Source organism: Thalassophryne amazonica, chromosome 1 (assembly GCF_902500255.1).
Source record: "Thalassophryne amazonica chromosome 1, fThaAma1.1, whole genome shotgun sequence".
Taxonomy (NCBI): Eukaryota; Metazoa; Chordata; class Actinopteri; order Batrachoidiformes; family Batrachoididae; genus Thalassophryne; species Thalassophryne amazonica.
This window is the reverse complement of record NC_047103.1, coordinates 175231760-175258685: the sequence shown is the minus strand read 5'-3', so window position 1 is coordinate 175258685 and position 26926 is coordinate 175231760. Positions and strand designations below refer to the sequence as shown.

At 42.3% G+C, this 26926-nt stretch overlaps 1 protein-coding gene across 1 annotated transcript in view; it reads right to left on the bottom strand.

The window, feature by feature from the left end:
- The window catches only part of dytn (dystrotelin), a 114677-nt gene that overhangs the window by 67255 nt on the left and 20496 nt on the right, over positions 1–26926 (bottom strand). Inside the window, exons 8-10 of the mRNA XM_034182528.1 lie at positions 16949–17060; positions 13667–13800; positions 13394–13582 (exon numbers count right to left, since the gene is read on the bottom strand). Of these exons, the coding sequence (XP_034038419.1) occupies positions 13394–13582; positions 13667–13800; positions 16949–17060 (435 nt within the window). The remainder of the gene's footprint in view (positions 1–13393; positions 13583–13666; positions 13801–16948; positions 17061–26926) is intronic.

The following is a 26926-nucleotide window of genomic DNA, read 5'->3' as shown; positions in this document are numbered from 1 at the left end:
AACCCTGGAGGTGGAACCCGGAAGGAAACAAAAAACATCAAAGACCAACCCCCGGAGGACCACCTGAAACAACCCCGGGGACAAATAAAACAACCGATAAGCCCTGTTACCTTCCCCGGCACCCCGAAAGACCCCAGGTCCTTCCCAGAGCCCCTCGGCGGCTCAATCTTGGCGAACGGCACAAAACAGCAAGCCGGGGAAGGGAACAGGAAAAACTAACCCGGCCCCAACCCAAAGGCGCAGCGGAAAACCGGAAATACGTCCGGTGTCTCCCCCGACCATACCCCAGCCTATCGGGAGGGGTGGAACTACTGAAATGGCGAACGGCAACAGATCGGCCCACCCCTCCGACTGAGGCATGTTCCCGCTGCACCACACCCCGGCAACACCAATGACGAACGGTACAAAGGCCCACCGAGGCTGGAGTGAAACCGGGCCCAAACTAAACCAAAAAAAACGCCCCTAACAACCCCCCCCCCTAGGTGCAGAGTTCTTCTGAGAATGCTCAGCGTGACCAACCTGCACCACCCCACCGCCCACAAGACGAACGGTCTTGGGGCGAGTGAGGTTGGGGTTAGGGAAGTAGGGAAATAATAAAAACAACAAAACAAAATGACCCCAGAACCCAACAAAAAATACCTAAAGACACATAAAAAAAAAACAACGATCAAGTGAGTCCAGACGGGCTTCTAACCGCCTGTCGTTCACTCCACCAGACAAGCCTCTGGCTCCCCAAACAAATTATAACCCCTTTCAAAGAAACAAAACATTAGCCCATACAAGTTCTTTTTTTTTTTTGTGTGTGTGTATTATTTCGCCTGTCCCAGAACACCTGGAGAGACGTCACCACTATTTTTCTTGACGCTTCTATGACGGGGCAATATAGCAGCCTCAGCTCATCTGAGCTGCATGGGCTCATCTGCAAGAGGAGCCAGAGGTCTCGTCGGAGGAGCCTCAGTGGAGTGAAGAAGAGGCGGCCCAGATCTGTGTCGGGGAAAGCCCCGAGACAAAAAAAAACATTCTGATGGCCGCCCTCTCTCACGTCCACGCTCCTTCATCCGATCATCTAGACGAATCACCAACGATATTAGCTCATCTAAATCATTTGGCTCGTCACGGACTGCTAGCTCGTCTTTTAATGGGTCATTTAAACCAACCACAAACACTCCGCTTAATGCTGCGGCATTCCAACCGGACTGAGCAGGAAAAATTCGGGAATCCACAGAATAATCCGCCGCACTCCGCCTCCCCTGCCTGAGATTCAGCAACCGCTGGGCAATGGTATGAGCAAAAACCAGAGAACATTGTATCAAAAACGGAGCACAAGCTTCAACGTTTCCTGCATAAGGCTCCGGACTACAAATAATCAATTCGGAAGCCGAATCTCTGGGTGACGGAGTTATCTGCACCAGTATCGATGGTGCCGCAGCTGGAGCAGCAGGAAGCAGAACGGCTTGCACTGCAAGCGCCGTAACACGGACATCTGTTTGTTTAATTTGGTTTGTGAGATGCTGTATTTGCTCCCATATTTTCTCCAAGTGTTCTTGAACTCTTTCGGCGAATGGAACCGCCTCTGCCGCTGGGTCCATTATGGAATGGCCGGGAACTACTGTTATGAGTCGACGCGGGTTGAGGAGCGGACCTGTGTCTGACGGAACCCAGCGCTAAAACAACCAGAAAGCGGTTCCAATACTATTAACAATTATTCAGACAATTAATCACCTCTGATGTGTGCTGACAGCATGTGTCCCTCACCCTTCCTCCTTCACAGGCACGATGTGTCAAATCCAGGCGCGGTCCTCAGCGTCTCAGAAACGAACATCACAAAGTCGAGTTCCCGGCAATTCTGCTTGAATCACACATGACTTAAATGCAGAACGCCATCTCATTATCTGCTTCAGCTGAAAGTCTTTAAGGTTGCACGTGAGCACCATACACAGGTGCTGCACATCATGTTGATGAGGGTGAAGGACTCTTCTGCCAGCACCTTCTCCACAGACAATAAATCAGTTTGCATACCACCTGGAGAGCAAAGAAAAGAAAAGAACACCAAAACGTCCAGCCACACCCCCCCAACACACAACACTGGGGTTGTTCTTATTTTCTTCAATTAGTGATGAGTAGTAAGATGTCCTAGCTTTACAGAGGGCTTTTTTATAGAGCAACAGACCCTTTTTCCAGGCTAAGTGAAGATCTTCTTAATTAGTGAGATGCCATTTCCTCTCCAACTTACGGGTTATCTGCTTTAAGCTGCGAGTTTGTGAATTATACCACGGAGTCAGGCACTTCTGATTTAAGGCTCTCTTTTTCAGAGGAGCTACAGCATCCAAAGTTGTCCTCAATGAGGATATAAAACTATTGACGAGAAAATCTATCTCACTCACAGAGTTTAGATAGCTACTCTGCCCTGTGTTGGTATATGGCATTAGAGAACATAAAGAAGGAATCATATCCTTAAACCTAGTTACAGCACTTTCTGAAAGACTTCTACTGTAATGAAACTTATTCCCCACTGCTGGGTAGTCCATCAGAGTAAATGTAAATGTTATTAAGAAATGATCAGACAGAAGGGGGTTTTCAGGGAATACTGTTAAGTCTTCAATTTCCATACCATAAGTCAGAACAAGATCTAAGATATGATTAAAGTGGTGGGTGGACTCATTTACATTTTGAGCAAAGCCAATAGAGTCTAATAATAGATTAAATGCAGTGTTGAGGCTGTCATTCTCAGCATCTGTGTGGATGTTAAAATCGCCCACTATAATTATCTTATCTGAGCTAAGCACTAAGTCAGACAAAAGGTCTGAAAATTCACAGAGAAACTCACAGTAACGACCAGGTGGACGATAGATAATAACAAATAAAACTGGTTTTTGGGACTTCCAATTTGGATGGACAAGACTAAGAGTCAAGCTTTCAAATGAATTAAAGCTCTGACTGGGTTTTTGATTAATTAATAAGCTGGAACGGAAGATTGCTGCTAATCCTCCGCCCCGGCCCGTGCTACGAGCATTCTGACAGTTAGTGTGACTCGGGGGTGTTGACTCATTTAAACTAACATATTCATCCTGCTGTAACCAGGTTTCTGTAAGGCAGAATAAATCAATATGTTGATCAATTATTATATCATTTACTAACAGGGACTTAGAAGAGAGAGATCTAATGTTTAACAAACCACATTTAACTGTTTTAGTCTGTGGTGCAGTTGAAGGTGCTATATTATTTTTTCTTTTTGAATTTTTATGCTTAAATAGATTTTTGCTGGTTGTTGGTGGTCTGGGAGCAGGCACCGTCTCTACGGGGATGTGGTAATGAGGGGATGGCAGGGGGAGAGAAGCTGCAGAGAGGTGTGTAAGACCACAACTCTGCCTCCTGGTCCCAACCCTGGACAGTCACAGTTTGGAGGATCCAAGAAAATTGGCCAGATTTCTAGAAATGAGAGCTGCTCCATCCAAAGTGGGATGGATGCCGTCTCTCCTAACAAGACCAGGTTTTCCCCAGAAGCTTTGCCAATTATCTATGAAGCCCACCTCATTTTTTTGGACACCACTCAGACAGCCAGCAATTCAAGGAGAACATGCCGCTAAACATGTCACTCCCGGTCCGATTGGGGAGGGGCCCAGAGAAAACTACAGAGTCCGACATTGTTTTTGCAAAGTTACACACCGATTTAATGTTAATTTTAGTGACCTCCGATTGGCGTAACCGGGTGTCATTACTGCTGACGTGAATTACAATCTTACCAAATTTATGCTTAGCCTTAGCCAGCAGTTTCAAATTTCCTTCAATGTCGCCTGCTATGGCCCCCGGAAGACAATTGACTATGGTTGCTGGTGTCGCTAACTTCACATTTCTCAAAACTGAGTCGCCAATAACCAGAGTTTGTTCCGCGGTGGGTGTGTCGCCGAGTTGGGAAAAACGGTTAGAGATGTGAACGGGTTGGCGGTGTACACGGAGCTTCTGTTTAGGACTATGCTTCCTCCTCACAGTCACCCAGTCGGCCTGCTTTCCCAGCTGCTTGGGATCTGCTGGAGGGGAACTAACGGCGGCTAAGCTACCTTGGTCCACACCGACTACAGGGGTCTGGCTAGCTGTAGGATTTTCCAAGGTGCGGAGCCGAGTCTCCAATTCGCCCAGCCTGGCCTCCAAAGCTACGAATAAGCTACACTTATTACAAGTACCATTACTGCTAAAGGAGGCCGAGGAATAACTAAACATTTCACACCCAGAGCAGAAAAGTGCGGTAGAGACAGGAGAAGCCGCCATGCTAAAGCGGCTAAGAGCTAGTAGCTGCGCTAAGCTAGCGGATTCCTAAAAACACACAAAGTGAATAATGTGTAAATAATTTAGAGGTGATTCAGCAGAGGGAGTGCTTTAGTTAAGGCACGTAAAGATTACACTGGGAAACAAATCGTTATCTAGTTAACTAGATCAATCTAACTGCGCAGATTAAACAGCTGACAGATACAGAAAAACACCGCTGTGCTCCAGAACAGGAAGTGATACAATACTGCAGTGAGAGCCAACCACCAGTAGAGGCAGTGACTCTCTTCTAAGTCCCTGTTAGTAAATGATATAATCTCATCCACATAAAATCCGTAGAAGATTGCCTTGCAACAGTAAGAAGTTGGATGTCTAGAAACTCCCTACTTTTAAACTCTGATAAGACTGAAATGATGGTTCTTGGTCCAGTGAGACATCTGCATCAATTTGACCAGTTAACACTTAGCCTAGGCTCATGTGTCATACATCACACTGACAAAGTGAGGAACCTTGGGGTAATTTTTGATCCTTCGTTGTCCTTTGGCCTCCACATTAGAAATATTACTAGGACTGCTTTCTTCCACCTGCGAAATATAGCGAAGATTTGTCCCATTCTGTCTATGGCTGATGTTGAGACCCTGATCCATGCATTTATCTCTTCTGGATTGGACTACTGCAATGTTCTATTTTCTGGTTTACTGCAGTCCAGCATTAGGGGTCTCCAATTGGTTCAAAATGCTGCAGCCAGACTTTTGACACGAAGCAGAAAGTTTGACCACATTACACCCATTTTGGCGTCTCTTCACTGGCTTCCTGTCCCAGTGAGATCAGATTTTAAGGTTCTGCTACTAGTCTGTAAAATTGTTCACCGACTGGCACCTCCCTACCTAGCTGACCTAATTAAACCTTACGTACCGGCCCGGGCTTTATGTTCTCAGGGTGCAGGACTACTTTGTGTCCCTCTGGTGAATAAGAAGTCTGTGGGTCATAGAGCTTTTTCTTATCGTGCCCCTGTTCTGTGGAATGATCTCCCTGCATCAATAAAACAGTCAGATTCTGTGGAGACTTTCAAGTCCAGAATTAAGATGCACTTATTTTCCCTTTCATATGTTTAGCAAACTGGTATAGTATGTTACTATGCATTTTACTCTTTTAATTCATTTTATTAGTAATTGGAGCATGCCGCGACCTCAACTTTACCTAAATTCTGGGTCTTTTAGTGAAGTTTAGGGCTAGTGGCCGGCGATCACCTTAGTATTTCTTCTGTTTTTCTTTTTGTTTAATGCTGGCAAATTATACTGTATTTGTTGTCTTTCTGATGCCTGATTCTGTTTTTTTCTCTCTGTTTGATGTGTGGCTCCATCCAGAGATGGTGTGGTGTCTGTTTCTGTAACCCTCCTGTCCACCGACATTTTCTGTATGTTAATTTTGTGAATTGTTTTGTAATTTATGTCTGTATCATGGCCCAAGCAGAGGGTCACCCCTTTGAGTCTGGTCTGCTTGAGGTTTCTTCCTTAAATCCTCAGAGGGAGTTTTTTTCTTACCACTGTCACCTGTGTTGTTACTCTGGGGGTTAGTAAGGTTAGACCTTACTTGTGTGAAGTGCTTTGAGGCAACTTTGTTGTGATTTGGCGCAATATAAATGAAACTAGGACTGCAAGCAGTCATATACGGGCCCTCGTTCCGCGCGGCCGCCTACCAAGGCTAATGTGTGCCCTTGTGACCAGATGTGGGCATGTGCATACAGGGGCAACCACTCATCACACAGTTCAAATTTCAAGCAAATCACACAATGCATGAAGGAGTTATGACATGTTGATGGTTCATCCACTAGGGGGCATTCAATATACAAACAGAGGGGCAAGGTGTGGTAAGGGGCTGACCCTCATTACACATGTGAAGTTTCAAGTCTGTCAGGTAAAGCATGAAGGAGTTATAACCAGTTGATTGTTTATCCACTAGGGGGTGCTCAGAGCACAAACAGAGGGACCAGGTGTGTTCAGGGGCCAACTGTCATCACTCATGTAAAGTTTCATGTCAATCAGTCAAAGCATGAAGGAGTTATCGCCGCTTGATGTTCCATGGCGAAGGATCAAAATGGCGGCACCATAGCGGCCACACCCTTCGACATAGAGAAAAGCTTTCGATAACACTTGATCAGTATCATCTCTGGATGCTGAGAAAGAAATTTGAAGTGCATTGGACAAAATCCCTAGGAGGAGTTTGTTCAAATACAACATGTGGAAATCACACCAAAATGAGAAGAAATACAAAATGGCCGACTTCCTGTTTGGAGTAGACCCATGGTGCAAGAGACTTTTTTGTGCATCTATGAAAGTCACACGTGTACCAATTTTCATCTCCCTACTCCAAAAAAAAAAAAAAAAACCCTATCGGGAGGGGTTTTTGAAAGTTTCAAGGGGGCGCTACTGGGGCATTTTGCCCCGCCCATGGGCAACACCCCTATGAATTGTAAGAGGTTGTCGTGCTCGACCTGTGTATCAATTTTCATGATGATATTACAAAATTAAAGCCATCAAAAGGAAGTACGAAATTTCATGGCGAAAGGTCGATATTCGGCACGCCGCCACACGGTCACCATTACTCAGTCATCGCCTACGTTCACCAACTTGTTCTACATGTTTTAGAAGTGGAAGGAAGTTGATTGGGTTAACTATGTGACATCAGGACCTGTTAAAGTAAAACTAGGACATTTCCTGTTACCACCGGGGGGGCGCTATGGCGGAGGTGGGAACTTAATATATGTAGACGTTCAGGGTGGAGCCCTCATCATTTCCAGAAAGTTTGAAGGATCTACGTTGACGTATGTGAGCGTGACAGCTGTTCGAAGTGAAACGGTGTGCTCCGAAAAGCTCGCCAAAACTTGACGAACCCTAGCAGCCACGCCTTTTGACTTAATTACATTCTTTTGATAACTTTTGATCACCATGGGGTCGTGATGATGTTGACCAAATTTGAAGACGATTGGATGAAATCCCTAGGATGAGTTTGTTCAAATGTAAGTAGTGGAAATGGCCAAAAATGGCAAAAATTAGCTCAAAATTGAAACTTAAAATCAAAATGGCCGACTTCCTGTCAACATTTCACCATGACAGTAAGAGACTTTTTTGTACATCCCAGCATGGTAAATATGTGTACCGAATTTCGTGAGGCTACAACGGAAAAACCCCTATACGGAGGTTTTTTTGAAAAATTCTAGGGGGCGCTATTTCACGATTTCGCTGCGACCTTGTGCAGGACCCCCAAAATATCGAATTTTGGATGTGACCGGACCACGCTGCAAAGTTTGGTGAGTTTTTGAGCATGGGAAAGGGCCGAAATTTGGATTTGAAAAGTGTAAAGAATAATAATAATAAACTAGGACTGCAAGCAGTCGTATACGGGTCCTCGTTCCGCGCGACCGCCTTCAGCGGCCAGTGGGTGCCCTTGTGACCAGATGTGGGCATGTGCGTACAGGGGCAACCACTCATCCCACAGTTCAAATTTCAAGCAAATCAGTCAATGCATGAAGGATTTATGACATGTTGATTGTTCATCCACTAGGGGGCGCTCAGCGTACAAACAGAAGGGGCAGGTGTGTTCAGGGGCCAACTGTCATCACACATGTAAATTTTCAAGTCAGTCAGGCAAAACATGAAGGAGTTATCATGACTGGTGTTCCATGGCGAAGGGTCAAAATGGCGGCACCACAGCGGCCATACCCTTCAACATAGAGAAAAGCTTTCGATAACTTTTGGTCAGTATCATCTTTGGATGCTGTCAAAGAAATTTGAAGTGCATTGGACAAAATCCCTAGGAGGAGTTCGTAAAGCCGTCAAAAGGAACAACGTAATTTCATGGCGAATGGGCAATATTCGGCATGCCGCCACACAGACCCCGTTACTTGTAACTTCACGGCGTTCATCGCCTACGTTCACCAACTTGTTCTGCATGTTTTAGAAGTGGAAGGAAGTTGATTGGGTTAAGTATGTGACATCAGTGCCTGTTTAAGTATAATGTTCCATGGCAAAGGGTTAAAATGGCGGCGCCATAGCAGCCACATCCTTCGACATAGAGAAAAGCTTTCGATAACTTTTGATCAGTATCATCTCTGGATGCTGTGAAAGAAATTTGAAAAGCATTGGCCTAAATCCCTCGGAGGAGTTCGTTCAAATATAACGTGTGGAAATCACGCCAAAATGACAAGAAAATTCAAAATGGCCGACTTCCTGTTTGGAGTAGACCCATGGTGCAAGAGACTTTTTTGTACGTCTATGCAAGTCACACGTGTACCAATTTTCATCTCCCTACTCCAAAACAACCCCTATGGGGAGGGTTTTTTGAAAGTTTCAAGGGGGCGCTATTGAGGCATTTTGCCCTGCCCATGGGCGACGCCCCTATGAATTGTAAGAGGTTGTCGTGCTCGACCTGTGTATCAATTTTCATGATGATATGACAAAATTAAAGCCGTCAAAAGGAAGAACGTAATTTCATGGCGAAAGGGCAATATTCAGTACGCCGCCACACAGACGCCGTTACTCGTAACTTCACGGCGTTCATCGCCTACGTTCACCAACGTGTTCTGCATGTTTCAGAGCGGAATGACGTTGATTGGTTTAAGTATGTGACATCAGGACCTCTTAACGTAAAAATAGGACAATTCCTGCCACCACCGGGGGCGCTACGGCGGAGGTGGGAACTTAAGATATGTAGATGTTCAGGGCGGAGCCCTCATCATCTCCAGCAAGTTTGAAGGATCTACGATGAAGTATGTGGGCGTGACAGCCGTTCGAATTGAAACGGCATGCTCCGAAAAGCTCGCCAAAGTTTGACGACCCCTAGCAGCCACGCCTTTTGACTTAATTAGAATCTTTTGATAACGTTTGATCACCATTGTGTTGTGATGATTTTGACCAAATTTGAAGACGATCGGATGAAATCCCTAGGACAAGTTCGTTCAAATGTAAGTAGTGGAAATGGCCAAAAACGGCAAAAATGACCTCAAAATCGAAACTTCCTGTCGATATTTCACCATGACAGTAAAAAAATTTCTAAGGTGCGCTATTTCGCGATTTCGCTGCGACCTTGTGCGCGACCCCGAAAACATCAAATTTCGGATGTGACCGGACCACGCTGCAAAGTTTGGTGAGTTTTTGAGCATGGGAAAGGGTCGAAATTTGGATTTGAAAAGTGTAAAGAGTAATAATGATAATAATAATAATAATAAATAATAATAATAATAAACAGCACAATTACAATAGGGTCCTCGTAGGACTTTTTTCCTACTCGGGCCCTAATAATAATAATAATAATAATAAATAATAATAATAATAAACAGCGCAATTACAATAGGGTCCTTGTAGGACTTTTTCCTACTCGGGCCCTAATAATAATAATAATAATAAAAAATAATAATAAACAGCGCAATTACAATAGGGTCCTTGTAGGACTTTTTCCTACTTGGGCCCTAATAATAATAATAATAAATAATAATAATAAACACTGCAATTACAATAGGGTCCTCGTAGGACTTTTTCCTACTCGGGCCCTAATAATAATAATAATAATAATAATAATAATAATAAACAGCGCAATTACAATAGGGTCCTCGTAGGACTTTTTCCTACTCGGGCCCTAATAATAATAACAATAATAAACAGCGCAATTACAATAGGGTCCTCATAGGACCTTTTCCTACTCGGGCCCTAATAATAATAATAATAATAATAAACAGTGCAAATACAATAGGGTCCTCATAGGACTATTTCCTTCTTGGGCCCTAATAATAATAATAATAATAAACAGCGCAATTACAGTAGGGTCCTCATAGGACTTTTTCCTACTCGGGCCCTAATAATAATAATAATAAACAGTGCAATTACAATAGGGTCCTCGTAGGACTTTTTCCTTCTTGGGCCCTAATAATAATAATAATAATAATAAACAGCGCAATTACAGTAGGGTCCTCATAGGACTTTTTCCTACTCGGGCCCTAATAATAATAATAATAATAATAATAATAATAATAATAATAATAAACAGCGCAATTATAAAAGGGTCCCCGTAGGTCTTTTTCCTACTCGGGCCCTAATAATAATAATAATAATAAATAATAATAATAATAATAAACAGCGTAATTACAATAGGGTCCTCGTAAGACTTTTTCCTGCTCGGGCCCTAATAATAATAATAATAATAATAATAATAATAATAATAAATAATAAACAGTGCAATTACAATAGGGTCCTCATAGGACTTTTTCCTTCTCGGGCCCTAATAATAATAAACAGCGCAATTACAATAGGGTCCTCGTAGGACTTTTTCCTACTCGGGCCCTAATAATAATAATAATAAATAATAATAGTAATAATAATAAACAGTGCAATTACAATAGGGTCCTCGTAGGACTTTTTCCTCCTCGGGCCCTAATAATAATAATAATAATAATAATAAATAATAGTAATAATAATAAACAGCGCAATTACAATAGGGTCCTCGTAGGACTTTTTCCTACTCGGGCCCTAATAATAATAATAATAATAAACAGTGCAAATACAATAGGGTCCTCGTAGGACTTTTTCCTTCTTGGGCCCTAATAATAATAATAATAATAATAATAAACAGCACAATTACAGTAGGGTCCTCATAGGACTTTTTCCTACTCGGGCCCTAATAATAATAATAATAATAATAATAATAAACAGTGCAATTACAATAGGGTCCTCATAGGACTTTTTCCTTCTTGGGCCCTAATAATAATAATAATAATAATAACAATAAATAATAATAATAAACAGCGCAATTACAATAGGGTCCTCGTAGGGCTTTTTCCTCCTCGGGCCCTAATAATAATAACAATAATAAATAATAATAATAATAAACAGCGCAATTACAATAGGGTCCTCGTAGGACTTTTTCCTACTCGGGCCCTAATAATAATAAATAATAATAATAATAATAATAATAATAATAATAATAAACAGTGCAATTACAATAGGGTCCTCGTAGGACTTTTTCCTACTCGGTCCCTAATAATAATAATAATAATAATAATAATAATAATAATAATAATAATAATAATAAACAGTGCAATTACAATAGGGTCCTCGTAGGACTTTTTCCTCCTCGGGCCCTAATAATAATAACAATAATAATAATAAATAATAGTAATAATAATAAACAGCGCAATTACAGTAGAGTCCTCGTAGGACTTTTTCCTACTCGGGCCCTAATAATAATAATAACAATAATAAACAGTGCAAATACAATAGGGTCCTCGTAGGACTTTTTCCTTCTTGGGCCCTAATAATAATAATAATAATAATAATAATAATAATAATAAACAGCACAATTACAGTAGGGTCTCATAGGACTTTTTCCTACTCGGGCCCTAATAATAATAATAATAATAATAATAATAATAATAATAATAATAATAATAATAATAATAAACAGTGCAATTACAGTAGGGTCCTCGTAGGACTTTTTCCTTCTTGGGCCCTAATAATAATAATAATAATAATAATAATAAATAATAATAATAATAATAAACAGTGCAATTACAATAGGGTCCTCGTAGGACTTTTTCCTACTCGGGCCCTAATAATAATAATAATAATAATAATAATAATAAACAGCGCAATTACAATAGGGTCCTCGTAGGGCTTTTTCCTACTCGGGACCTAATAATAATAATAATAATAATAATAATAATAAATAACAATAATAATAATAATAATAAACAGCGCAATTACAATAGGGTCCTCGTAGGACTTTTTCCTACTCGGTCCCTAATAATAATATCAATCAATCAATCAATCAATTTTTTTATATAGCGCCAAATCACAACAAACAGTTGCCCCAAGGCGCTTTATATTGTAAGGCAAGGCCATACAATAATTATGTAAAACCCCAACGGTCAAAACGACCCCCTGTGAGCAAGCACTTGGCTACAGTGGGAAGGAAAAACTCCCTTTTAACAGGAAGAAACCTCCAGCAGAACCAGGCTCAGGGAGGGGCAGTCTTCTGCTGGGACTGGTTGGGGCTGAGGGAGAGAACCAGGAAAAAGACATGCTGTGGAGGGGAGCAGAGATCAATCACTAATGATTAAATGCAGAGTGGTGCATACAGAGCAAAAAGAGAAAGAAACAGTGCATCATGGGAACCCCCCAGCAGTCTACGTCTATAGCAGCATAACTAAGGGATGGTTCAGGGTCACCTGATCCAGCCCTAACTATAAGCTTTAGCAAAAAGGAAAGTTTTAAGCCTAATCTTAAAAGTAGAGAGGGTGTCTGTCTCCCTGATCTGAATTGGGAGCTGGTTCCACAGGAGAGGAGCCTGAAAGCTGAAGGCTCTGCCTCCCATTCTACTCTTACAAACCCTAGGAACTACAAGTAAGCCTGCAGTCTGAGAGCGAAGCGCTCTATTGGGGTGATATGGTACTATGAGGTCCCTAAGATAAGATGGGACCTGATTATTCAAAACCTTATAAGTAAGAAGAAGAATTTTAAATTCTATTCTAGAATTAACAGGAAGCCAATGAAGAGAGGCCAATATGGGTGAGATATGCTCTCTCCTTCTAGTCCCCGTCAGTACTCTAGCTGCAGCATTTTGAATTAACTGAAGGCTTTTTAGGGAACTTTTAGGACAACCTGATAATAATGAATTACAATAGTCCAGCCTAGAGGAAATAAATGCATGAATTAGTTTTTCAGCATCACTCTGAGACAAGACCTTTCTAATTTTAGAGATATTGCGTAAATGCAAAAAAGCAGTCCTACATATTTGTTTAATATGCGCTTTGAATGACATATCCTGATCAAAAATGACTCCAAGATTTCTCACAGTATTACTAGAGGTCAGGGTAATGCCATCCAGAGTAAGGATCTGGTTAGACACCATGTTTCTAAGATTTGTGGGGCCAAGTACAATAACTTCAGTTTTATCTGAGTAAATAATAATAATAATAAACAGTGCAATTACAATAGGGTCCTCGTAGGACTTTTTCCTACTCGGGCTCTAATAAATTGAAAATAAATTGAAATTGAAAAAAATCCTCTCTGTGTGTGTGTGTGTGTGTGTGTGTAGCTCCACTGTAAGGTTTGTCCATCGTCTGTGTGTGTGTGTGAACCATAATGAGGTGACCTGTGGAGTGCCGCTGTCTGTCTGCAGGCATTTGGAGGCCAAGGGTCGGGACAGACCCTGCTGCGAGGTGTTTGGAGAATCTTCTCTTTCACGCCTGGAGGCCAACGATGCGGAACGAGTGTGATGAACAGCTGAAGCAGTCAATTGTGTGGCAGAATGTGAGTAAGGTGGCACTCTGTGAGGCAAAAAGACATTTTCCTTTGAGAAAATTCAGTCCGGGGTCAGTGATTACACCGTGAACCAGAAAAATCATACAAACTCTTTCTGAGTCTCTACTCGTTCTGTGCGCATCAGGCCCCGCCTCCTATCTGCCTCGTGGCTTGTGTATCTCCTCGGCAACAGGGCGTGGCGAGCGCTGTGCACTAATGTGGACAGAGACTCCTTCCAGGTGGGCTGCGGGTCAAAACACAAAGTCAGTTAAGTCACATTTTTCAGTATGTTGCCCTCATAAAGAAGCTTCCCTCAGACAGCAGTGTATCAAGGACTGTCATTCATCAATCAATGAACAACTTTATTAATCCCACAAGGCGCAATTTCATTTGAGCAGTCCATTTGAAAAAAACACAATAACATAACAATATATAACAACAGTAAAACTAATAAAAACAACAACAACAACAAAAACTGACTTAAGTTCAAATAAATAGCAAGATAGCCATTCAGCCATTGATGAATAGCCATTCATCAATAGCTGATATAACCTCATGGGCAAGGGATTACTTTGGAAAACCTTTGTCAAACAAAAATGGCACTTCAAACTTTACTGTCAAAAAACCCAACCTTTAAATAAACCTTGTCCAGAGGCAGCATTAATGTCTCTGGACTGTGACACATCTTGGACAACCATGCAGTGGAAATGGGTTTTGCGGTCAGACGAATCAGTATACTAGATCTTTTATTCATTCATGATATTTGTGTTAAATGCATGTATGTATGTATGCTGCATTCTTTTTTTCTTTTTTTTTAATGAATGAAAAAAAACTGACGTGTGCTCGCACACACGGGCTGGGGTTGTGTCTGTGTCCATGAAAAAGGTTATGACGCAGCATTAATGCAGAAAAGTACACCGGGTCTTTAGAGGAAAACCTCTTAAATCATTCTGAAGTCAGTCTGAAGCAGAAACGAGGTGATAATCAGTGAACCGCGACCAACGCACAGAAATGACGCATGCACAGTGAAGGCAGGGGGGACTGATTTTTAGGGGGGACCGTTCAGACTGGGCTGCCTGCAGTCCTGATCTGTCCACCCAACAGAGAACGTGTGGAGAATTTTGAAATGAAAAATGAAGTAATGACAATCTCGTACTGCTGGACACTTGGACAGGTGGGCGTGAAGAGCTGCGGCTGTCTCGTCAGCACGTGGCTTCGTTTGAGCGGCGTTTCATGGCTGATCAGGATTTCCGCTGAGTGGGTGCTCACAGCTGATGTTCATCTCATCTCATCACCGTTTCAGATTTAACGTTGGACCTGTCATGGGTTCGGGACCAGAATCTGCTGCTTTCCTCCTGAAGAACCTCCGTGTCCTTCTGGGTTGGAACTGGGTTGCCTCGGGTTCCCAGCTGTGCCTCTCCGTTGCTCCCAGCCGGTAACCTGGTCTTATGTTTTGTCTCAGTGTTCTTTGTTTGGCGTCCCGTCGCCACGGATGGAGCTAATGTCACTTTTCGTCTTTTTCTGTTGTGAGTGTCTGAGTTGATTTTTCCTCCTGTGTTTTTCCGGACTGGAGTCTTCGCGCTCCGTACGTTCTGTCGTAACCCCTCTACTGTGGGCTCCCATGTTCACGTAAGTATCTGATCGTATTTTTTCCACGGCTGCTTCCAGACGCAGTATGTAACCCGTCGTGTTTTTCCTCCCGGGTTTTAGAGAGCACCTGTCTGTCGACTGGAGCTTCCAGGACTTAAGTAAAACTTAATTTACAGTCTTTATTTCCTCTGCGAGTTTTTCCGGTTCTGCTATAACTGCTTGTGTGTTTCTTTGTGAGCTTTTGGATTGTAATTAAGTTATCATTCGTGTTTTTTTTTTTGTTTGTTTGTTTGTTTTTGCTGTGTGAGTTCCAGCTCTAAGGATTATTTAAACCTTGATGCATTTTTTTTTTTTACCCGCTGCATTAATCAGCTGATAATGATCAGAGTTTGTTCTGTTCCACTTTTCTCAGTGATCAGCTGTTATTCTGTTATCACACTTTATTCACGTCTGCTCTGTTTCTGGAACACCGTGCACTGTGATCACCAAGCAGCCGCTAAGTTCCTGTGATTTTCTCTGAGTGCAGCACCCACAGAATTCTGACTCTGCTTCAGTCCTGCCTGCACCTGAGACCTCACCTGACTTGTCTGCCAGCCACATGGACACGCCTCTGGGGAGGGTCATGCAGAACTGAAACCCTAAACGCACCGAGACTTTGAACTGTATTCTCATTGTGAACTTTGATCTTGAACTGCAACTGAACTTTGATCCTGAACTGTACCACTGAAGGAACTATAACTTTAGTATTGATTTCCATGTCCGGATGTGTGCCCAAGTGCACCTGCACAGTCTCACCAGCCCTAATGAATATTATTATATTTAATAATGAATTACAGTAGTCCAGCCTAGAGGAAATAAATGCATGAATTAGTTTTTCAGCATCACTCTGAGACAAGACCTTTCTAATTTTAGAGATATTGAAAAAAGCAGTCCTACGTATTTACTTAATATGTGCATTGAAGGACATATCCTGATCAAAAATGACTCCAAGATTTCTCACAGTATTACTAGAGGTCAGGGTAATGCCATCCAGAGACCTTGTTTACCCCTGAACCCAACTCCAGAGGCCCACTGACAGATGAGAAGCTCACAGAACACATATATCTTCACTGCCAACATCTGAGAGACCAATGTAAGTCACAAATGTGCCACTGCAGCAATAATCCTAGAGATGCTTGGGTACAAGATCAAGAGCACATGGAGGAGAAGGCTGGAAGCTAAGATAAAAGATGCCCACAAAGACATTCACTCTTTATCAGAAGTCCCAAAGAGAGTGATGACTGTCAGGTCCAAGCTGAAAAACATTGAGCAAAATTGAGCAAAGACATCTTGTCTTCACCTCAGGTCAGTGGTTAGAGTCCAAGTCTGACAACCAGACAGGAAACACCAGGACCCTAAAGACCTTCTTTGTCCCGCAAAGATATCAGCATCATGAAACACATCTGACCTTTGACTTCATGACTCCATAAGATCTTCTCAGGTGTCTCTTGATCTCAGAGTCCAAGGACCCAGAGACATGTCCCTGCTGAGATCAGTGAATGTCTCTACAAGTTCAACACTTTAGCCACATACAGAGACACTTCTGATGGATTAGTTCTGGAAGTCTGGATCCAGGACAACTGTCCGTTTAATGTGTTAATTCAGCTGAGCTTCAGGCATGTGGTCTGTCCCTTTGTCAGTTGTCCTGTCCTTAGTAACTACACAAACGTGGTAGAAATACAAACGGTCAGAAGCTGCATTTAGAGGCTCACATCAGGTGATATGTGACCTGTCAGAAACGTCAGCAGCTTTAAACGTGATACCTGTGTGCAGAACTCCAACACTGGGTGGTGGGTTTTGTGTTTTTTTGTCCGTCTGTCGGTCAGGAAGCAGTTCTGACACACGTGGAGGTTCACGCACTTCAAACAGCGATACCTGCAAGTGAAATGAGATGTTATTGTCACACAGAGCTGAACCTTTTTGGAAAAGTCAGTTTCCATTTTTCCTTTCTCCAGTATTGCAAATTTTGATGTCATGGTGGTGCAGTGGCTAACACTGACTCGTAAGAAGAAGGTTTAGTAAGTAAGTAAGTAAACTTTATTTATATAGCGCCTTTCACAGACAGGGGTCACAAAGCGCTTTACAAGGTAAAACAATAAAAATATACAGTAAAACACTCAGTACTAAAAGATTATTGGCCATGAAAAGCCTGTTTAAAAAGTAGAGTCTTTAGTTGCTTTTTGAACATCTCAACAGAGTCCAGGGATCGCAGGGACAGAGGGAGTTCGTTCCAGAGACGAGGCGCTACGGCTTTAAAAGATCGGTCTCCTCGAGTTTTAAAGGAGGTTCGAGGAACCATCAACAGGTTCTGACCTAAAGATCTGAGGCTGCGGGCTGAGGTGTAGGGCTGAATCAAGTCAGCAATGTAATCAGGAGCCTGACCATGTAGAGCTCTGAAAGTCAAAACCAAGATTTTAAAATTAATTCTGGAGGCAACAGGGAGCCAGTGGAGGGATTCCAAGATAGGCGTGATGTGGGCTCTCCTGTTGGTGCGGGTCAGAAGCCTCGCAGCAGAGTTCTGGACATACTGCAACCAATTTATCTCCTTTTTACCCAGGCAAGTGAACAGGCTGTTGCAATAGTCCAACCGCGTGGAGACAAAGGAATGGATGATTTCCTCTAATTCTTTCTGTGACACCAACTGTTTAAGTTTGGCGATATTTCACAGTTGAAAGAAGCAATTCTTCACAAGCTTGCTTGCGTGCTGAGCAAGAGACATTCCTTCATCAAAAATAACGCCAAGGTTTCTAAGGCTTGTTTTTGCCGTTAAGCCCAAGTCACCAAGGAGGCTCCTGATAACAGGAACAGCACTGTCAGGGGCAACAATAAGTGTCTCAGTTTTTTCAGAGTTCAGTTGCAGATGGTTTCCATTAAGCCACTTCTTCACCTGTGACAGGCAGTCAAATAAAGAGTTCAGTTTGTGAGCTTCTGAAATCTTAAAGGAACAGTACAGTTGTAAGTCATCCGCAAACAGGTGGTAGGAAATATCCCTGAAGTCCTGAATCAACTGGCCGAGGGGACGGACATACAATTGAAACAGCAGTGGCTCCAAAACAGAACCTTGCGGGACACCATACTGTAAAGCAGCTGTTTTCGATAGTTTATGGCCAGCCAACACACTAAAGGTCCTCTCCTCCAAGTATGAGGCAAACCACTTCAGCACGGACCCCGACAACCCTACCAGATCACGCAGCCGGTTGACCATAATGCTATGGTCGACGGTGTCGAAGGCTGCGGACAGGTCTAGCAGGACTAGGACCGTGCATCTTCCTGCGTCAGCGGCCATCATGATATCACTAGACACTCTCAGTAGTGCGGTCTCGGTGGAGTGGTGTTTCCGAAAGCCTGACTGAAAAGTGTCATAGATGTTGTGCATCTCAAGGAAAGACGTTAGTTGTTTTGCGACCACTTTTTCCAGTATTTTTGCTAGAAAGGGGAGCTTCGATATTGGCCGGAAATTCTTAAGCTCAGACTGGTCCAAGTTAGGCTTTTTGAGTCTTGGTTCCACCACAGCATGTTTAAATGAGCTCGGAAAGAGACCGGATGACAGGGACATGTTGAACATTTTCATGACCCATGGCCCGATTGAGTCAAAAGTATCTAAAAAAGCTTGGAGGGAAGGACATCAAATGGGCATGAGGTCAGGTTCATTTTAGCTGCAACTGCTGCAATGTCTTCTAGTGACACTCGGTTGAAAGACGACCAGACCTGTAGTGGCAGTTCAGGCTGGACTGGGCCAGACCACAAGGGGTCAGTAAAGGCATTTTTTATGTGTCTGACATTATCAACAAAGAACTCCAAGAGGTCAGTGCCATCTGCTTTACAAAACTCAGAGGTTGCAGAGGCAGCATGGGACACGAGAGAGTTAATTGTGTTAAAAAGCACCTTCGGATTTCCCTTATTGGACATTATCAGGTGATGGAAATATTTAGATCTTGCCTCTCTTAATGCATCATTTAACGTGGAAATAAGGTCCCTGAGATGTAACCTATGGACCTCAAGGTGCGTGGATTTCCACAAGCGCTCCATTTTCCGACACAGTCTTCTTAACTCCAAGATACTGTCATTTATCCATGGACATGACTTCTCACGGACATTATTTGTTTTGAAAGGGGCCACCAAGTCCAATAATGTGGCACAGTGAGAGTTAAAATGATGCATAAGATCATTGACATCCGTACAGTCATTAAAAGCACTGGGATGAAATAAGGCACAAAATCTGTCAGCTGTAGTTTGTGTAATGATCCTCCTTTCTGCCCTTTTAGAGACAGGCCTAGGCTCAGGGGGAACATCAACCTGAAAAAAATACAGTTGTGGTCACTCAGGTGGACGTCTTCCACATGCATATTTGTGACGTGTAGGCCAAGAGAAAACACCAAGTCCAGAGTATGACCCTTCGAGTGGGTGGGGCCCGATACATGTTGTTTAAAATCAAAAGTTTCAATCATATATAAAAGTTCCAGTGCTGGGTTGGACGTAGTATCATCAATGTGTAGGTTAAAATCTCCAAGAACTAAAACTCTTTCTAATTTTATAAGAGAAGATAAAAAACTGTTGAACTCATGTAGAAAAACCCCTGCAGGGCCAGGAGGGCAATAGATTAAGATACAGTAAAAAGAGTTTAAAGAGCCAACCTTTATTACTTGTGACTCAAAAGAAGAGAAGTGTTCAGTGTCAATCACTCTGCATGTGTTTCTGTCCTGATACACAGCAGCAAGACCTCCACCTCTACGAGAGAGGCGGGGCTTCCCGAGAGCGCAGCAGCTGACAGGGCACAGTTCGTTTAAGTAAAAAAAACTCTCCTTCCTTCTGCCACGTCTCTGTGAGGAACATGAAGTCCAAGCTCTCCCTGGTAAAGAGCTCGCTGAGAGAAAAAGCTTTGTTTGCTATCGAGCGCGCATTCAATAGACCAATCCAACTTGATGATGTCATCCCCTTCGCATCAGCTGGGCAGAGCGTGATTGGTTGCAGCCAGCTCTCGCGGTCATGTGGTCCCCGGCTGTACCGGCGGATCAGCTGTTTCTCCGTTGTTTTTGTTGTTGGTGGTGGTGGGGCCTGAGGCCAAGATGAAAGCTGGGCAGACATCTGAGAGTACGAATGTCACGGAGCCGTTCCATCTCGTCACCAGCATCGCAGAGACTCCATACTGGTGTTCTGAGGGAGCGGTGGCTGTGACGCAGCGATTTCATTCGCGTCCCGCTGAAGAGGAACCATTTGCAACCACCGGTAGCCTCGGTCCAAGCAGGAGAAACCGGCTGACCACATGACCCATTTGATTACGCACTGCATGCCGGCCCTGCGCCCTCTCCTCCTCCTCGAGTTCTTCCTGGGATTGCCTGGGACTCGTAACAGCAGCAGGTATTCTGGGGAAGTGGGCACACACACAAACGGTGGGGGGAAAGTTTGTTTGTAGCTGTCTCTGTCATTAAAGCAGCGTTCCATAGACTCTTTGATGTTAAAAATAGAGCTGTCATCATAAGTCTGGACAACATAAGCACAGTTACTGGATATGAGGACTAACAAAAAGGCATATGATGTGAAAATGTGGAATGTGAAAATCACTGCCAAAAACTGACATAAAAGCAGCCGAGCAGTGGCGAGCCCACACACAGGCACCATCTTGACGCCTGTGTGTGGGCGTCAAGATGTTAAAGTCCAGTTCCTGTGTGTGGAATTTAGTGCAAAATAACTTTTAGTAAGACTTCAGTCAGGTGGGAACATACAGGGAGAGTTAATTAGGAGTCAGTCCGTCAGGCCGTCAGGTACAGGGAGAGTTAATTAGGAGTCAGTCCGTCAGGCCTTCAGGTACAGGGAGAGTTAATTAGGAGTCAGTCCATCAGGCCTTCAGGTACAGGGAGAGTTAATTAGGAGTCAGTCCGTCAGGCCTTCAGGTACAGGAAGAGTTAATTAGGAGTCAGTCTGTCAGGACTTCAGGTACAGGGAGAGTTGGTTTGGAGCAAAAACCGCTTGGTTTGTGCTCTGACTGTCAACTGTGTCAACACGTGTGTGTCTTTACAAATCATGTCCAATCAACTGAACTGACCCCAGGTGAACTCCAGTTAAGCTGTAGAAACATCTCAAGGATGATCAGTGGAAACAGTAGGCACCTGAGATCAATTTAGAGCTTCATGGTGCAGCAGGATGGATGGTCTTAATGATTTTCATCTGGTGGGTTGAGTTCAGCCACTCGGTGTAGGAGAGTGTTTGTCTAAAAGAAGGCGGTGTGCACGCTTCCCTCTCGCTGGGGAACAGCTGCAGGTGTTTGTTGGACGTGTTCACTTCTGTGTTCCCGTGAGGACACAGGTAGAGGCACCGATGTTCTGTCAAGATGTGCACTCTTGTTGTGCATCCTGATGCATAAATCCACAGTTCTGCATCCCAATAATACTGTGCTGTAAATACAGGGTGCACATGCAAATTTAAAGTTTTTAAAGTTGAAAAGACACATATTGCTATTTTTTTTTTTTATTCCTCGGTCAGGGAGTTCAACACTATAAAGAGGCACCTTCAGCCCAATGGGGGGGAAGTGTGAAAGTCTGGGTAGAGAGAACTGCGCATGTGCACTTGCGAGGAGGACTGACCTCTCAACAGTACAGCGCCTTGATCGAGAGAGCGGCGTCAACTCAGAACACAGCGCCATTTTGGTTCCAACTGTACTGAACTACTGAATGAACCTTTTAAATCATTGAACCACATACAGCAACACATCCAGGTCCAGGTGCTATCAAAATAAATATAAACATAGTTAAGATATCAAATTTACAATTTCTGATGATTTATTTCATTCATTTAAAGTCTGATTTATGCAGCTGCAGCTCTGTGACTCTGTGTCATACAATGACGTGTGTGTTCTCAGTTTTAAAGTCTCTGGATTATGATTTATTCTGGATTAAATTGACCCTCAACAAGCTTTTCTTTCTACAATCATCATCTCCAAATCAAAGGGAAGCTGAATAATTTCCTCTTTTACCGACTTTGTGCTGTAAAGTTGTGACTTCTGTGATCCATTTATCAGCGTGTGCACTGTAAAAAGTATAAAAATATGAGAGGAAGGAGTGAAATCACAGCCTTTTGTACCTGATTTAACAGGTTCATGTCAGGCTGCGGGTCCGAGTCTGAACACGGAGTGAAAAAAACACACGGTCGGACTTTTAATCACAGGAATGACTCCAGTCCCACATGTGAGGGGGTTTAATGCAAACACATTGTGATCGGACGGAACATTTTATCTGATGTGAGCGAAAATCTGTTGTACAAAATCTGTGATATACAATGTTTATTTCATGGAAAACAATACAAAAACTTTGGGACTTTTTTGTCCGGTGACTGTGAATATCTGCTTTATACGATGACGGTTTAGTTGAGTTTTAATAAATAAATTGACCTCTCAAAGCTTTGATGATGAAGTCGCTTCCATCCCACACGCTGACTTTATTTTCCCAAATGTTTCTTCTGTTCAGATCTGAAGGGAATCTGAACATCTTGAAGTCCTTGTTGTGTCTATTTGTGCCTCCAAACGCACAACAACCCGACATTTTCAGAGAATAAATAAATTAAATAGCTGGATTTACATACAGACACATTAACAGACTCTGTGTAGACTCTACTTCCTGAGGAGGTTCAGATAGTTTAATGTTGTAGACTTTTTATCAGTCTGTCGTAGGCGGTGCTGTGTTTTTTGGGGTTGTCTGCTGGGGGGGTGCTGTGACCCTGAAGGACAGTAACGGGCTGCAGAAGGTGATCAGGACGTGTGGGTCAGTTAGACTCTGAGGACTCTAATGCAGAACGTCCTGTGTAACACCAGACATCCTTCACAGAACAGTCTGTCAGCAACAGGCTCCTCCCCCTGTGCTGCAGAACACAGTGATATAAGAGCTCTTTTGTCCCCTCTGCTATAAGACCTTAGAACAGCTCACTCTGATCATTTACATTTTATTTGTTAGTGATTTTTAACCACGTATGTATTTTCTTATGTGTTTATACGTGGACGTGTTGCTGCTGGACAGCCGAATTTCTCCTTCAGGGGATCAATAAAGTATCTATCTAAAAGCGATGCTATTTTGGAACCAAGATGTTTTTTTTGTTGTCGTTTGACTCGCCATGTCGCCACTCTCTCTACTTGACAGGAATGACCTCTTGTTGGACGCTGGCTGCGAGTATTTTATTTGTAGTAACATTTCTCCTGGTATGTAAATTCTCAGCCAATTACAAAGTCAGTGCTAACGATGTCATTCACGCGATTAGCATACGATTAACATACCAATGCACATGTGCCGAAAGCTGAACAAACGCACTGAACAGTGAACACACAATATGTCCATCACTTCAAGATGTGCTTTGAGTCCATTCATGACCTGACTTCTCACAATTGAAGGTAAATACTGCATGATTTGTTTGTTTTTGCCTATTTTTGTTTTCTATTTGTTTGGAAATTTACTTTTTGAATCCTGATGGTTCTGTTTATAGTTTATATTTCTTTTGTTTAATAAAGAAGATATATTTGACATCAAATTTCACACGTTCTCTTTTGCATTAACCCATGAATTATTTGGGACCATCTCAAAGTACAACCCCTGGCAAAAATGATGGAATCACCGGCCTCGGAGGATGTTCATTCAGTTGTTTAATTTTGTAGAAAAAAAGCAGATCACAGACATGACACAAAACTAAAGTAATTTCAAATGGCAACTTTCTGGCTTTAAGAAACACTATAAGAAATCAAGAAAAAAAATTGTGGCAGTCAGTAACGGTTACTTTTATAGACCAAGCAGAGGGAAAAAAATATGGAATCACTCAATTCTGAGGAATAAATTATGGAATCATGAAAAACAAAAGAACGCTCCAACATATCACTAGTATTTTGTTGCACCACCTCTGGCTTTTATAACAGCTTGCAGTCTCTGAGGCATGGACTTAATGAGTGACAAACAGTACTCTTCATCATTCTGGCTCCAACTTTCTCTGATTGCTGTTTCCAGATCAGCTTTGCAGGTTGGAGCCTTGTCATGGACCATTTTCTTCAACTTCCACCAAAGATTTTCAATTGGATTAAGATCCGGACTATTTGCAGGCCATGACATTGACCCTATGTGTCTTTTTGCAAGGAATGTTTTCACAGTTTTTGCTCTATGGCAAAATGCATTATCATCTTGAAAAATGATTTCATCATCCCCAAACATCCTTTCAGTTGATGGGATAAGAAAAGTGTCCAAAATATCAACATAAACTTGTGCATTTATTGATGATGTAATGACAGCCATCTCCCCAGTGCCTTTACCTGACATGCAGCCCCATATCATCAATGACTGTGGAAATTTACATGTTCTCTTCAGGCAGTCATCTTTATAAATCTCATTGGAACGGCACCAAACAAAAGTTCCAGCATCATCACCTTGCCCAATGCAGATTCGAGATTCATCACTGAATATGACTTTCATCCAGTCATCCACAGTCCACGATTGCTTTTCCTTAGCCCATTGTAACCTTGTTTTTTTCTGTTTCGGTGTTAATGATGGCTTTCGTTTAGCTTTTCTGTATGTAAATCCCATTTCCTTTAGGCGGTTTCTTACAGTTCAGTCACAGACGTTGACTCCAGTTTCCTCCCATTCGTTCCTCATTTATTTTGTTGTGCATTTCGATTTTTGAGACATATTGCTTTAAGTTTTCTGTCTTGACGCTTTGACGTCTTCCTTGGTCTACCAGTATGTTTGCCTTTAACAACCTTCCCATGTTTGTATTTGGTCCAGAGTTTAGACACAACTGACTGTGAACAACCAACATCTTTTGCAACATTGCGTGATGATTTACCCTCTTTTAAGAGTTTGATAATCCTCTCCTTTGTTTCAATTATAGTCTTATACAATTGAAACAAACTGTCTTATAGTGTTTCTTAAAGCCAGAAAGTTGCCATTTGAAATGACTTTAGTTTTGTGTCATGTCTGTGATCTGCTTTTTTTCTACAAAATTAAACAACTGAATGAACATCCTCCATGGCCGGTGATTCCATAATTATTGCCAGGGGTTGTAGAAGTGAAGCCAAGAAAACCACATTGAACAGATTCCACATATCCATAAAATTTATTGTTCATAAATTTTTTTGTATTTTGGAACCACTTCTCTGTCTGATTTGCAACGAATCTGTGTGTCTCGAGTTGAAATTATTTTAATTGCTGAGTTCCCTGGATGAAACTCCCAGGGTGGTATCAGAAGTTCCACCTATCATTTTTATTCATGATTTCCAGTTGTCTTGATGATTAAAGGTAACTTGTCCACTTTTCCACAATGGAAAAGGCTGTGAATACTTATGTACATGTGATTTCTTAGTTTTTTATTTATTTTTAAAAACAACTTTTTTCACATTGTCATTATTGGGTATTGTGTGTAGAATTGTGAAGGAAACATTCATTTCATTGATTTTGGAATAAGGCTGTAACATAATAAAATGTGGAAAAAGTCAAGCGCTGTGAATACTTTCTGAATCCACCATACTTCTAACAAATAAAATGTCATTTAGTTGTCCTGGTTTCAGGGGTGAAAGTAAGATTCAATTCTTACAGAAACTGTGCCACTCAAACAGTTTTGCTTTCAGCATATTAAAGACATTGTAGGTGACTGCCAGTTTATGAACAAGATAACTAAAAAAACGGGCAGGATGGATTTTTAACTAAACTTGCTGGGAATATTACTTGGGCAGATATCTAAAGATGAGTAACCCTTGGGAGGCTCAGACAAAGGTCAAGGTCAACAACAATGTTGCAAAAAAACAAAAAAACACAGGAATGGTTGACTGACACAGGCTCGGTGATTCTGCAGGATGCACACTCATACTCATCCACTACGTTGATTCCGTTCTGCTTTTCTTGGATCAGATATATGCAACATGACCAGTAGGTATCATGCTGAATAAAATGAAACAGCAACCAAAATGAACTTTTTTCCTGTGGGTAGTTGAAAGCTGGAAAAAATGACAAATCATCAATTTCTGAAGGAGCAAATGAAAGGATGAACTAACACCTCCATTTGCATCAACTCAGTTCAAGATCATTGTCCCTCTCCCACTTATTTCATGTTTCTGTGACTTTGAGGTTTGCGTTGGTCGCAAACATATTGCACATCTGTTGCTGGGACAAGGAAGAAGGTTCTTGGATCAACTCTCACCAGAACACAGCCAGGCGTGAATATACAAATAATGAATGTTTATGAGTTCAATGGTGCGAATATTTCATGAGGTGAAAGCTGGAACAAACTATTCAAGTTGAATGGTTTGTTCCAGTTTTCACCTCATGAAATATTCGCACCATTGAAATAATGTGAAAACATTCATTATTTGTTTTATATAACAACTAAAATAGATAGTAGAGAAGCTTGAATCTTCGACTGGACTGGGTTGCTTGACGTGAGGACGTTTCGCTTCAAATCACAGAAGCTTCCTCAGCTAAAATTCTTGCTCTGGTAGTCTGACTTCTGTCTTGACTCTTGCAGAGAAGAATAAACAGAAGCCACAAAAGCTGGAGTTTTAAACCTAACCAGACCCCTCCTACCGAGAGGCCGACTGCTATAGGCTAGTGACTAAACAATAGCTCTAATTAGCACCTACTGTGCTCTAGTTAGCACCCTCCTAATGACAGGGCAGCTGTCCCTCCTAATGATGGGACGGACACCTCTCCTGATGGCTCCCTTGACACCTCTCCTGATGACGTGACCCCTCAGAGCCCCTCCCCGGTTAAGGCTGGGTTTCAACT